General features: G+C 56.6%; 1 protein-coding gene across 4 annotated transcripts in view; it reads right to left on the reverse strand.

Annotated features, from left to right (window-relative positions):
• Positions 1–12,933, reverse strand: part of BAIAP2 (BAR/IMD domain containing adaptor protein 2) — a gene marked incomplete at both ends in the record, with an annotated part of 39,004 nt that overhangs the window by 25,337 nt on the left and 734 nt on the right. For all 4 annotated transcript variants that reach the window (XM_080356534.1, XM_080356536.1, XM_080356537.1 and 1 more), the window contains 2 exons: positions 3,210–3,296; positions 5,180–5,255. In XM_080356534.1, coding sequence (XP_080212660.1) covers positions 3,210–3,296; positions 5,180–5,255 — 163 coding nt within the window. The remainder of the gene's footprint in view (positions 1–3,209; positions 3,297–5,179; positions 5,256–12,933) is intronic.

A 12,933-nucleotide genomic window follows, 5' to 3' on the forward strand; every position in this document is an offset into this window, starting at 1 on the left:
CAGCAGGAAGCAGCGTGGGGACACACGGGTGGCCCCGCTGTCCCTCCCAAGGGCTGCAGCATCCCCGCCGCAGCCGGTCCCGGGCACAGGGCGGGTTGGCATCCCAGGGAGATGTCACCGCCAAAGGTGGTACCCAAATGTTACACACAGCTGCTACACAGCAGAACCTCCAGCCAGGCAACATGCGCCACGCAGATGCTCGTTTAACAACCCTCCACCCCTACCCAAACACAGGTTGGTGAGAACAAGCCGACTGCTGTGGCATTCCGCTCCTCATCACCAGGTGTCAAGGCAGTGAAAAGGCAACGCAGACAGCAAAAGAGTCCCTTTCTGGGGCAGGCAGCAGTTTTTAAGAGGTCTTTCTTGTGTTGCTGCACCCTCAGCAAGCTTACTCCTGCAGGTTCCTCCCCTAAGCGAACTACACAGCTTGGAGGCTGAGTCCTGAATTTCTGGAACGATTTCTCTGGTCCTTTAACAGAAGCAGAGGTGGAAAAGCACAACCAGCCGGGAACTGCATGGAGCAGGTGGTCTCAGAGCAAAGTGACCGCTACACCGCGCTCCCCAGGGCATCGCCTGGGGTAAGAGCCCAAGAAAAGACTTTGAGCATCGCAAAGCTCGGCCGTGGGGCTCAGAGGGAGGTACAGCCCCCCCAGGGGCTCGCACCCAAAAACGCAAGCCACAGAGCTGATTACAGCTCAAGTACTTCATTATCGCTAGGTTTTCCATTGCCACACAGGATTATCCCGTCTCCACACAGTTGCTAAAATCCAGTGGAGAATTTACAAGAAATATGAAGTGCTAAGCAGCTGGTGAGCACAGACCCAAGCGCGGGGGCAGCGCTCGGGGAGGGTAAATGTGCTCAGCAAGACCAACGTGCAGAATCGCCGCCACCAAGGAACACGTCTTTAAAGAAGCCAGGACGGAGCAGAACCGGCCACCGCCCGCAGCGCCCGCAGGGCTGCACACAGCAGCGGCACCTCCCCAGCACCCAGCGCAAAGAGCAGCTCCTTAGAGTCACAAGAGCTGCTGGAGAGATGCCAAAAGGAACACACGGCTGGTTTGGAGCAGCGAAAGGGCCACCGCAGCTCTCCTGGCACCAGCAGCATGGCCGCTGCACCAGAGCTGGGGACAGACCCGGCTGCCTCCAGCACCTTTTAGACAAGGGATGTGCAGTATTTTTATGTTCTTTTGACACCTTCTATCCCAGAAGTTACATCAGAAAAGCATCCACATTCAGAAAAGAGCTCAGGAGGGAAACAAACCCCTCAGATTCTTTTTGGTGGAGGCTAAGAACAGATGCGAGCTGCTGTCCCAGAGCATCCTCGAGTCCTGCCCGGCACCCGGAGCAGCTCACGGAGGAACCCACCACACACGGAGGGACTGATGGGGACACAGCATCCATGCAAGCAGCATTTATGAGCATCCACATCTGCTGCTGCCTCGAGTAAGGAGTGAAACATCCCAGACCCCAGCGCTCCTTTCCGGCGCTATCAGCAAGCGCAGCACAAGCACAGATAAGGCAAAGGTGTTCCTGGGAAAAGCTGCACCTTTGGCGAGCACAGCCCCCATCCAAAACATTTTTCAGCCCGTTTTCACAGCCGCGGGGAGGGGGCTGTGTCCCAGCTGCTATCAGCGCCACTAAACTGCGGCCAGGAATTTTATCTTAACTTTCTTCTGCACTGAGCAGCTGCCACAATAAATATCAGCAAGATCAACAAAGCCAAGAGGTCCGAGGAGCAGCCGCTCACCACGGCCGAGCAGGAGCTGTTGGATTCTCCCTTGGATGTGCTCACATTGAGTGGAAACATTTTAAACCAGCCTCAAAATCCTGAGACCACCCAGTGAACGCACATGGGGAGGGCACACGCACGCCTGCTGCCAAACGCCGTCCATGGGCGAGGGAGCGGGACCACCGGTTGACACCAAAGCTGGGCTTTAAGTGGGAGCAGACTCTGGAGCTGCTCTGAGGGCCGGTTTGTGGTCTCCAAACTCCTGCCCTCGCCCCACTGAGCCACCTCCCATCAGACTCCCCAGAGCCCCACTGCACCCAGCCAGGTCTGCACCGCCCTGATGATCTCCGTGTGCATCGCACACAAGGTTCTCTTGTGCTTTTTGTTTCCTTTTTTTATTAAGCAGAAACAGATTGCTACAGGCAGCTTGAATCCAAGGGATAGAATCGGTTTCCATAGACACTTGCTGCTTCCCCATGACAATGCCGCAGCAGCCGGAGCTGGAGCAGCTCGTGGCCGGGGACACCGAGCACAACGCAGCAAAACCGAGGCCAGTGCACCCATCCAGCCCTCAGAGCCATTGCAGCCCAACCTCTTCTCCACTAATTAGCTGCCTCAGAGAGACGGTGTTAATGAGCACAGTTTGCCATCTCCTAGCACAGCAGCCTGGGGAGCCAGAGCTGCAGGAGGGACCAGGAGGAGGAGGAAGAGTCCGCCTGGGACTGCAAAGGCAATGAGACCTAAATCCACCTCAGCCTCATGGGAACCTTATCGAGAGGCTGCGGCATCCCCGGGAGCTGGGAGAAGAGCCGCCTCGATCCATGTCTGAGCAGCAGAACAGCAGCGAGGAGGGAGAACACAGGAGCCGTGTTCCAGTGGTGGGGAGACTGGAAAAGCCACTCCTGGAGGACTCACCGCAGGAATAAGCGTAAGAAAGGGAAAGGAGGCACCGAGCATCGTGACATGTTGTGACCCTGATCGACTGAGCAAACAAGTCACCAGCCGCATTGTGCTGTGACACTGCAGACAGCGGATCCCGGGGCAGATCCCGGGGCAGATCCCGGGGCAGATCCCGGGGCAGATCCCGGGGCAGATCCCGGGGCAGATCCCGGGGCCCCCAACCGGCCGAGCTGCCCGCTCGCACCCGCTCCCTGTCCCAGCTCCAGACCAGGCTGCTGCTCCTCTCTCCTTTGCAAAGCAGGAGGGAAACGGCAGCAAAACCGCTCTCTGCAAACGCTTCCTCTTCACAAACACCACAAGATGACAGTGCCCCAAAATCCAGATGCTAAAAATAGCAGGCTTTTTTTTTTTTAAGCTAAATTAACAGTAAATACAGAGACACTTCCACCATTCACATGAAGCAGTATCAGTTCCACATTGAGCTTGTTACCCCCAGCAACTGCAAAGATTTGGTTCCATCCCTGCGCTCTGAGCCTGCTCCACACTGCGACTCCATTTAAGAGTAAATCGGTGACTTACCCAATTCTTTAGATCCTTGGCTTTCACTGGCCAGCTCTCCCATCTTAACCAGAGCATCGAAGTATCCTTTTGCTGCATATGTCATACCTAAAAGCATCCAAAAATGCAGTTAAATTCTCATTAACGGCTATTACAACCTGTATGGCACTGAATAGATGCTAAACACTAAAATAGACGTTACTTCAAAAGGCTTAACCTCCCAGGGAGGGACTTCACAAACAGAAAAATGAGCGAAGAAAGCTCGAGCAGCAAGATTACAGGGCTGTTTAGGAGCAAAAGAATAAAAGGCATGTGCAGGACCTCGGTGGTTTTCATTCCGGTATAGCATGGGCCTGCTAACGCCGCCCAGAGAAAGAAATCACTGGGGAATAATTGAATATCACAGACTTTCATTATAGTTCAGTCTTGTTTGTTGACATTGCAGCTACACTCTCCACTTTAATCAGATAAGCAGGGGGTTTCCTCTAATCACAAGAACATGTTGTACGGCTTTAGCTCAACCCCGACAAATTATGAGCCGAAGCCTCTTCCAGCACAATTCGCTGATGAAGACGCTTCCTTCAGATGCGCCACCAGCTCAGAGATCCAAAGGAAGGGATGACCAAAGACAAGGTTTGAAATTACAGGAAAATCTTGGGCTACAAAGCGTATTCACAGCAGGGATGTGAGAGAAACAGAAAGCGAGTGATCGTACCCGTTATCTACAAAACGCTGCAGCGAAAGTGTGCCCAAAAGAAGCTGCGATAAAGCAGCATGTAACAAACAGCCCCCACCACCCGGGTGATTAAAAGATGCATTATAGTATAACATTTTAGAAGAATAAATAAAAACACCCCACGGCTCTACGCGGCACCTCTTCTCCGAGCCAGCGGACCCTGCCTGTCCCTGGACCCTGCTTGTCCCTCCACCCTGCTGGAGACCCGACCCCAGCCCTGCTTCGTTAGCATCGTTAGAACAGCCGAATCCACACCCCTGGGCAGCGGGGCGGCCGGACGGGCCCTCCCCACACTGCCGGCAGCCGACCCATTAAAACCTACTGAAAAACAAGGCTGAGAACCGGCAGGAAAGCAGCGTGCAGGGCAGCGCCCGCGCCCGGGAACAGCAGCAGGGCAGCGTCCTAAAACACCCTTTGCCGAAACAGCCAGGAACCCCATTGGACTTGTGTGAAATAAAACCCACTGCAGGCAAAGGGAGGCAGCGCGGATCCCTCCCAAAGGTTGGGTTTCACACTCCACATGGCACTGACATTCATTGTTTTTTAAGGTGATGACGGTCTCTTCCCTTACAGCATTTCCACTGAGCCAACTACCCAAATACATCGGAGGGACACGTGCGGTGCTGCGGAGCGAGCAGAGCGCTCCCAGCAGAAGCCGCTGCCTCGGGGCGCACAGAGCCCTCCTGACAGCCACGGAGCACGCAGAGTCATTTTAAGCCAGAACAGTCCATATTTGGTTTTCATCAACGCATATTTGACTGTTGATCATTTAAATCTCCGCCTCCCCAATGGCTCCCAGGAGGACCTTGTATTCCTAATCAAGAGCCACCACCAATATTTTCAGTTTTCTCCCTCCTCTTCCAACGCATTCTTCTGGGAAACCTGAACATTTTGATAACACACCTTTAAAGAGAACTAAAAATCTTAATTCTAAGCATTTTGAAGTAACACTTAAAGATCAGCTGGGCAGAGGTGTATTTGTCATGCAGTTGCCATCCAACATTTTATCACCTGAAGCCTCTCCACATCCATGAGGCTGCGCCAGGCACACACCTGCACATCCTAATGGTGTCAGCTTTGCATTGAGGTCCACAAAACGTTTCCCCGCTTTCCTCCCTTCACTCTCCTGGGAAAAACGAGCATCCCAGGCTGGTTTTCCAGCTTTCCCCTCCGCCGAGGCCGCGTGTCCAGCCAGTCCCACTGACCCGCTCTGCCCCCAGCATTTCAGCAACGAACACGATGCGGCTTCACTTACTCGCTAAGGCTTTTTCATAGGTCTTCCCCATAGAGATGAAATTCCTGAGGCTGGGGTTGAACTGCTCCATGATCGTCTAAAGGAAAAAGAACATAATTGGGAATTAGCAGAAGTGATGGGGAGCGGGCAGAGCAGCTCCGTGCTCCCCAGGAGTTGAACTCGATGCTCAGAAAAGCAAAAATGGAGCAAAATATCCTCCCCGACTCCACACAGCAACTCAGGCTCACAGACGATGGCAAGAGGATGCTGGGTGTACACCGAGAGCCTTGCGCACACCCAGGTATTCCGAATAACACACAAAGCAGTGGCCTCACCCCGCAGCTCAAGGAGCGAGACCCAGCTGGGGTTTGGGCACCACGGGGCAGGGGCAGAGGGGCAATAACAAGGAGCCCCAGCACGAGATGCTTGTGCAGGTCCTTCACCCTAAGAGAGCAGTGAACGGCCCAAACCAGAGAACTATCAGATATGGCAAATATAACCATAATAATAACCACAAGCGGCTGTTTGAGGCAGTGGGCTACAGCCATCAGACCAAGCACCACGGTGACTTGAGTTCCAGGAGACGATGGCTGGTGATGTCCCACCGCTGGGGCGGCCTCAGGGAGCAGCGTCACCCTGGTCCATCATGGTCAAGCGGAAAGGGCTGCAGAGCGGTACTGTGGCACCTGAGACAGCCACCGAGGAGCTGGGGACAGAACAAAGGCACCAGCGTCCCCACCGCGCCCGTGCCAGCTGCGGCCGGAGCCGTGTGCGAGGAACGACACCTCGGTCTCCAAGCACTTGGTGTCACTTTCCACCTGCCTATAAACGCATAAAGGAGGGTGTCAGGGAACAGAAGCGCTGTCTGACAGCTTTGCCTCCCTCGCTTTAAGGTCCTTATTTAAACACGGGGGGAAGGAATAATCGGCTCACGAAGAAGAAGGGCTCTTTGTATGTTTGTCACGGCAGCTCCTGCCCCTCCCCTGCCAGCGCCATTCAATCCCCGGCACCGATAGCATCTCTAAAACCAGACACCGATTCCCGGCCGAGCCCAGGAGACAACAAAATCTCCATTCTCCCTGCGAATCTGACCTCTGCAGCGAGCGCGGCCATGGCCGAGCAGCCCCCGCCCCACCCTGGGCAGCAAGGGCACCGCCGCTAAACCCGGTTCAGCCCCGGGAGTCCCCGCACACGGGCACGCGGGTGCTCCCCGTGCAGCGAGGGCGCTGCGCCCCCGGCCGCGCCGCTGGCAGCGCCGTCCCGGGAAGGGAAGACGACACACAGACACTTATGGCAAATAAGCTGATTAAGCATCTGTCACCTCATCCGAAGCTGGCCAAACACTATAAAGCTCATTTTCTGCCCGAGGCACTTTTATCCCGAGTTCCTGCTGCCTGGTCTTTGGAGAGTGTGACGATTTAATTTTCTTCGGCGGGCGCACGTGTGCCAGGCTCAGCCAGAACCTTCCCCCGGCTCAAACCAGCCATTTTCTGATTTCAGTGAGCAGGGACCTGCATGGGACGCCAGCTCGGAGGCCAGCGCTGAGGGGACATCGCCTTGGTGCTGGGGTTTGTTGGCTGGTGCGATGGCCCAGAGCCACCGTCCCGCTGCCCCGCGGCGCTCGGTGTCGCGGGTCCGTCCCACAGCACCACACATGGCCCTGCGAAGGGCAGAAGATGGTTCCCGGAGATCTGACAGGCAAGCAGGAGGCTAACGAGAAAATTCAGTGCTAATTAAGGCTGCAGGTCAAGCGACGCAGCAGCACAGCGCACATGGAAGCAGTTTAGTGAACACGCTCAGCTTGAAAGGAGAAAATTAACCTGTAGCAGCAGTCCACATAGCAACTTGTTTTCCCTAATTGTAGGAGACAATTGCACAGGAGTTAATTAACACTGACAAGGATTGCTCCCTCCTTCCCACATCACGCTTGGCTTTGGTCAGAAAAAATCCACCTGCTTTATCCCACAGAGCGGCTGGAGGTGTGGGATGGGTGTCCATGGCTGGTACACGGACACGTCCCTGCTGTCCATGGAGGGGACAGGGACACGGGGACAGGGACATGTCTCCGCTGCCAGCAGAGCTGTGCCCGCAGCCTCCACCAGGCTCAAGCTCAGCCTGAGCAGTCTGAGGCTGAATAACGTTCATGCAGAAGAAATATTGGCAGAATTTCTGTGGGTAAGGGATTTTAAACATTTTGCTGGGTTAAGCGCAGTACGTGTTTCTGTGTATGTATGGGTATATAAATAAAGTGATTTTTGCAGCAGTGCCTATGTAAACACAGCTCCCTGAAGCACAGAGCTCAGTGGATAAACGCCGGAATAGGATCCACAGACAAAGTATCACCTGCAGGTGACTGTGGCTGTGAGTGTGGCTGTCCCCATGGCACGGCACACCGCGGCCAGGCGCCCACGGCAGCGATGGGCACAGCACCGTGCACAAGGGGCTAAAGCCACTGAGCTGCTCTCGCCACCCGCGGGTCTCATGGGGCTGGATGCGCTGGCCCAGGTTCACAGAAACCCCCTTCCAAATCCAGCGCATCTTCCCCAAACTGCAGGGACCCCCAGCACGACTCAGCCCAGTGGCTGCCGGTGCCGCTCCGGGCAGGATCACAGACCAACGACAGCCATTAACAGCAGCAAATAAAGGGGGAAAACCCCCAGAATGGGTCCCACTGAGCAGGTCAAGAGGGGGCAAGTGACTCTCAGCTGCCCAAATGAAATTACTTAGAGGAAGTTTGCTGAAAGTGAGTGTTTCTAAGACACTGTCTGGAGACTCCAACAAAAGCAGCGGGCAGGATGAGGGCGTTGAAAAGGGCTCTTCACTACAGAGATAAAAATAGAGGTTTTTCAAGCTGCCTTCGCACTGCCAGGGTGGGAAGGGAAGGTGACTCCGGCACTAACACACCTTCGCATCGCCCTCCAAGTGAGAAGCTGAAAAGCCACCAGCTGCTAAGGAGAAACACTGAAAAACAAACATATTTCTGGCACGGAACACGTTCAACAAGCCATCGGCTCACACACCCATCAGCAGCACGACGCTGTGACGGCGCCCGTGACGCCGCAGGTTGTGTCACCGGTGGGTGCCCCGGCCGCCCCCATCCCCAGGCAGGAGTCTCCTCCCCCGAGAGGTGACGCCAGGTTTGCAGGACACTACAGCAAAGCCGATATGCAGCAAAATTCTGGTAATGAAAGCAAATCTTGCTCTCCCTCAAATATTGCTCCATCAGCACCACCCACAAGTTGTTTGCCTTCCACACGCCGCCTGGGCAGAGTTTAGAAAAACACAGACAAAAAACTTGGCAGCTGAAGGTTGAAAGGGCTTTGCTTTGTTCCACTGCACTAAATTCCCTGGGTAATACCACTCAGCTCTCTGGGATTGGCACGGCTTTATTCAGCTGCCAAAAATGAAACTAATGCAAAGCACGAGGTCTCCAGGGCATAGTCCTGCTGCACGGGGGGAGAAGAGGCAACAGAAAACCAGGTCCCCGCCGTCCCCGCTGAGCGTGCTCCGCGCTCCAGCAAGGATCTGCCACTGCTGCAATAGTCAGCCCAGAAGCAAAGTTTAATCCCTGCCCAGGAAGAAGCTGGAAATGGAGCTGGTTCAGGGTGTATCAGGTTTCTCCCGCATAGGAAAGACCTGCACGACCTCCTTAAGGGCTTGTAACAAAAGCATTAAAGCCAGGCTGCACAGTTCTCGCCAGGTCCAGCCCCGCGGCCTCCCAGGCAGCTCCTAAAGCTGGATCCAGAGCACGATAGAAAGCAGGTGCTGTTCGATGGCTGTGGTCGCTCGGGTGCCCGGCTCTGCACCACCAGCACTGGCCGCAGTGGCACCGCTACGGCACAGCACCGTGGCTGGGACAGGCCACCGGCTACGGACCTGCTACCCTCACCACGGTGCTCTAACTAGAGCCAGACGTCATGTCCAGTCTCTCCTCCACACAGCAACATGGCAAAGGGCTGGAGAGACGGGCATGAAGCGGAGGAGGCTGCGGGAGGTGACCGCAGGATGAGCATCGCCACCAACGCCACACTGCGGGAGGTGACCGCGGGATGAGCATCGCCACCAACGCCACACTGCAGGAGGTGACCGCGGGATGAGCATCGCCACCAACGCCACACTGCGGGAGGTGACCGCGGGATGAGCATCGCCACCAACGCCACACTGCAGGAGGTGACCGCGGGATGAGCATCGCCACCAACGCCACACTGCGGGAGGTGACCGCGGGATGAGCATCGCCACCAACGCCACACTGCAGGAGGTGACCGCGGGATGAGCATCGCCACCAACGCCACACTGCGGGAGGTGACCGCGGGATGAGCATCGCCACCAACGCCACACTGCGGGAGGTGACCGCGGGATGAGCATCGCCACCAACGCCACACTGCGGGAGGTGACCGCGGGATGAGCATCGCCACCAACGCCACACTGCGGGAGGTGACCGCGGGATGAGCATCGCCACCAACGCCACACTGCGGGAGGTGACCGCGGGATGAGCATCGCCACCAACGCCACAGCGTGTGCTGCGCCCCGGGCTCCTCCCACAGCCGCCCCGCGGGGACAGCCTGGGACACGCTCGCTGGGGCCGTCCCGGACACCCCAGTGAACACGGCGATGGACTTTGAGCCGAGAACCAGCCCCGGAGTTTTCCACGTGCCACTCTTCGCTGCCCACCCGCAGCAGTGAGGCGCCATGGCTCCTTGCAAGACTGATGCTGCACAGTGACATGGGTGGCCTGGGCTCAGCCTGGCACCCACAGCTTTCCTGAGTGACGCGTGGGTGACAGCAGGACATTATGTGACTATGACAAGCACCAGGAGACTCCCCATTCCACCACAGTCACACTGCAAAAGCAGCTCAGCTATAAGGAAGTTTGTTTCTAAATGGGTCAGCCCTGCTCCAGGAATGCGTTTCTTTATTTCTGTATTAAATATTTAATGCCCAAACAAACCCCAGTGCTGCCTCCATCTCCGCACAACCTGCCCTGCGCCATCACAAGACAATCCCATCGCTTTCCGAGCCAGGTTTCTGCCGGGAGGGGAGCGTCGCCGGACTCGTTAGTGGGGCTGATTTCAATTGCTCTCGACACCCCCACCCCGCAGCTCTGCCGCCAGGAACACCCCCAGCCGCGGGGTCTCGGTGAACCACAACACACAACAAAGCAGCAGCGTCTCAACGCCAGCGGCTGCATCCATCCCTCCCCATCCCATCCCACCCCCAGTGCACCCCTGTGCTCCCAGAGCTGCTCCGAGCCCTCATCCTGCCCCGGGGCTGCCCCACGTCCTGACCCAGAGCCAGAGGGCTCAGCTGCATCTTTACTGCAGAAAGAGCTCAGGAGCAAGGGAATCTGAAAAAAAAAAATAGGGTCCGCATCTAAAGTAATCTAAGTTCTACCAGCTGTCGTGTCAGAGGATGAAGGAGCCCGAGTGTCAGGGCCAGAGCTCCAAGTGTCTTTGTAACCTGGGTCCTTCCCCGCACACCTGCACCAAGGGCTTGGCCAGAGGCTCCGGCTCCACACGCTCGATGCAGGAGGGCTCCGGTGTGCCTTGTGCCGTGCCCTGCCCTGCAACACGAGCAGCACCGCCGTGAAACCTTAGAGCACAGTCAGCGCAGCACGGCACTGATGGCAACGTCAGCGGCTGCCCCCGCCCAGGGAGCAGCATCTCCCACCAGCGGGAGCCGCGGGATCTGGGGCACCCTCGGCCAGCAGGAGCTCCCCACTTCATCACCTTGAACCTGCAAGTTTCCCAGTTTGAACCATCTCAGCAGAGGCCAGGAACCGCTCTCCCGTCCGGAGCCTGGGGTGCGGGACACCCTGAGGCCGGAGCAGAGACACCCAGAGCACAGCACGTGGGACTGGGGGGCGGCCCAGGCTGGGGCCAGGGCCCAGCTCCATCCCATCACACCGCATCGCCCCCCTCTGCCACCCACCATCTCCCTTCTGATCCACTCAGCGAGGATCGCTCCCCTTCCCTCTGGACTTGGAGATAACGAGGCAAGAGGCTGTTATAACAGCAACAACATTTATTACAGCTGATGTGTAGCAAATGACTATCAGGAATTGTCCCTGTATTTGTGCAAGACAATTAGGCTTCGAGTTTGGGGTGTTTTTAAGAAAAACACTTCTTCAAACACAGAGCTACTCACACACCATTGCAAAATGACCTTAAACATGAAGAAATAGCTTCAAAATGAAATGGAGGCTAGCCTGTAAACTGCAATAAACCAATCTGTCATAAATGAGACGGATTTGTCTTCAGGGGCAGGAAGAATTGCCAGTCCCCTCTTTCCGCAAGTAGACAATCCTGTGCAAGGGCTGAGCGGCTGCCCCATCACCCAGCTGCCCCTGTCCCGGGGCTGTCCCTGTCCCGGGGCTGCCCCTGTCCCGGGGCTGCCCCTGTCCCGGGGCTGTCCCCGCGGTGTCACCCCCGGGCTCGCCGCAGAGCCCAGCAGCTGCAGCGGGGTCCGCGGGGGTGAATCAGCGCCAGGGAAGGTGGGATTACGTTGGCGGAAGGTGCCAGCAGCCTCCGTCTCCCTCTGTAATTACTCCACGTGTGTAGGCAGCTGCCTGTAGTGGCAGCATCGGCAAGGGGGCGGCTGGCAGCTCCTCCACCGTCTCATTAGCACAGTCACTCCGAGGGGGAGCACTGGTTCTGGAAAACGGTGACAATGGGCTTCCCGAGCAGAACGCCTCGGGAAAGCCTGGGCGGGAGAGGGTGCCGGGCGCCGCGAGCAGCCGCAGAGAGCTGCCGCTCCTGCTCCAGACCGGAAAACATCATACTTGGGCAATGGGGACATGAAGCACTTGGGGATTCCAAAGTTCACATAGCTCCAGAGCGTCCACACCGTCCCTGCGCCTCCAGCCCTCACACTGGGCTCCAGGAGGTTGCAGAAGACCTCAAAGAAACAGGCAAACACCATGTTCCTGCACACACCCCATGCCGCACATCTCCAGAGGCCAAGAAAAGCATCGTGTACTGCAGAGGAGAAAAAGCTCCTCATTCAGTACAGGAAACACAAATGGAGGCCCGAGGGCTCGGGCAGGGCAGGACGGATGAAGCTGAGGGCAGGGGAGCTGCCCGGCCCGCATTCACCCTGCGTTTCTTGGGGGAACACACATCATTTAAGCCCATTTGTTGCAACGGCCCACGAGCCGCCCTGCACACCCCGTACGTTGCTGCACACGGGCACCCAGGGAAATTGTGACCTGCTCCACAAACCTGCTCTTAGCACATTTCTTCGAGGACAACACACCTCAAACAACAACTGAGTCACCAGCTGAAACTGTTCCCAGCAACTGTCCCCAGCACAAACACAATGTCACTCACTCAGCCCCGGTGACCAGCTCAGCCGCTCTCGCCCTGTTTGCCCAGGCAGCTGATACGCAAACACTCGGCTCCCGCCTGCACGGGGACGTGACCGCGGCAACACCCCGCGGTGCCGGGCTCTGCCCACGTCCCAGGGCAACCCAGCGAGCTGGTGCATCAGCCACCCAGAGAGTGGGAGTCCCAGACACACAGACACCAGTCCCAGTCAAACACCAAAGCCAGAAGGCTCCATTCACAGGCCTGCTCTACGTTCCAAGGAGCCAAGATTTCAGATCCCATTAGCTCCATCTGAACAGCTGTCCATGCCCCAGCATCCCCAAACCCAAGACTCCAAGACTTCACCACCTTGGCGTTCTTTGTACTCAGCTTTTCTATCAGAATTTTTATTTCTGCTTAATGCTCCCAGGTAATTCAGTCTAACCCCTTAAAATGCAGGAAATCATGCGAGCT

This window comes from Nesoenas mayeri (genome assembly GCF_963082525.1).
Source record: "Nesoenas mayeri genome assembly, chromosome: 19".
Classification (NCBI taxonomy): domain Eukaryota; kingdom Metazoa; phylum Chordata; class Aves; order Columbiformes; family Columbidae; genus Nesoenas; species Nesoenas mayeri.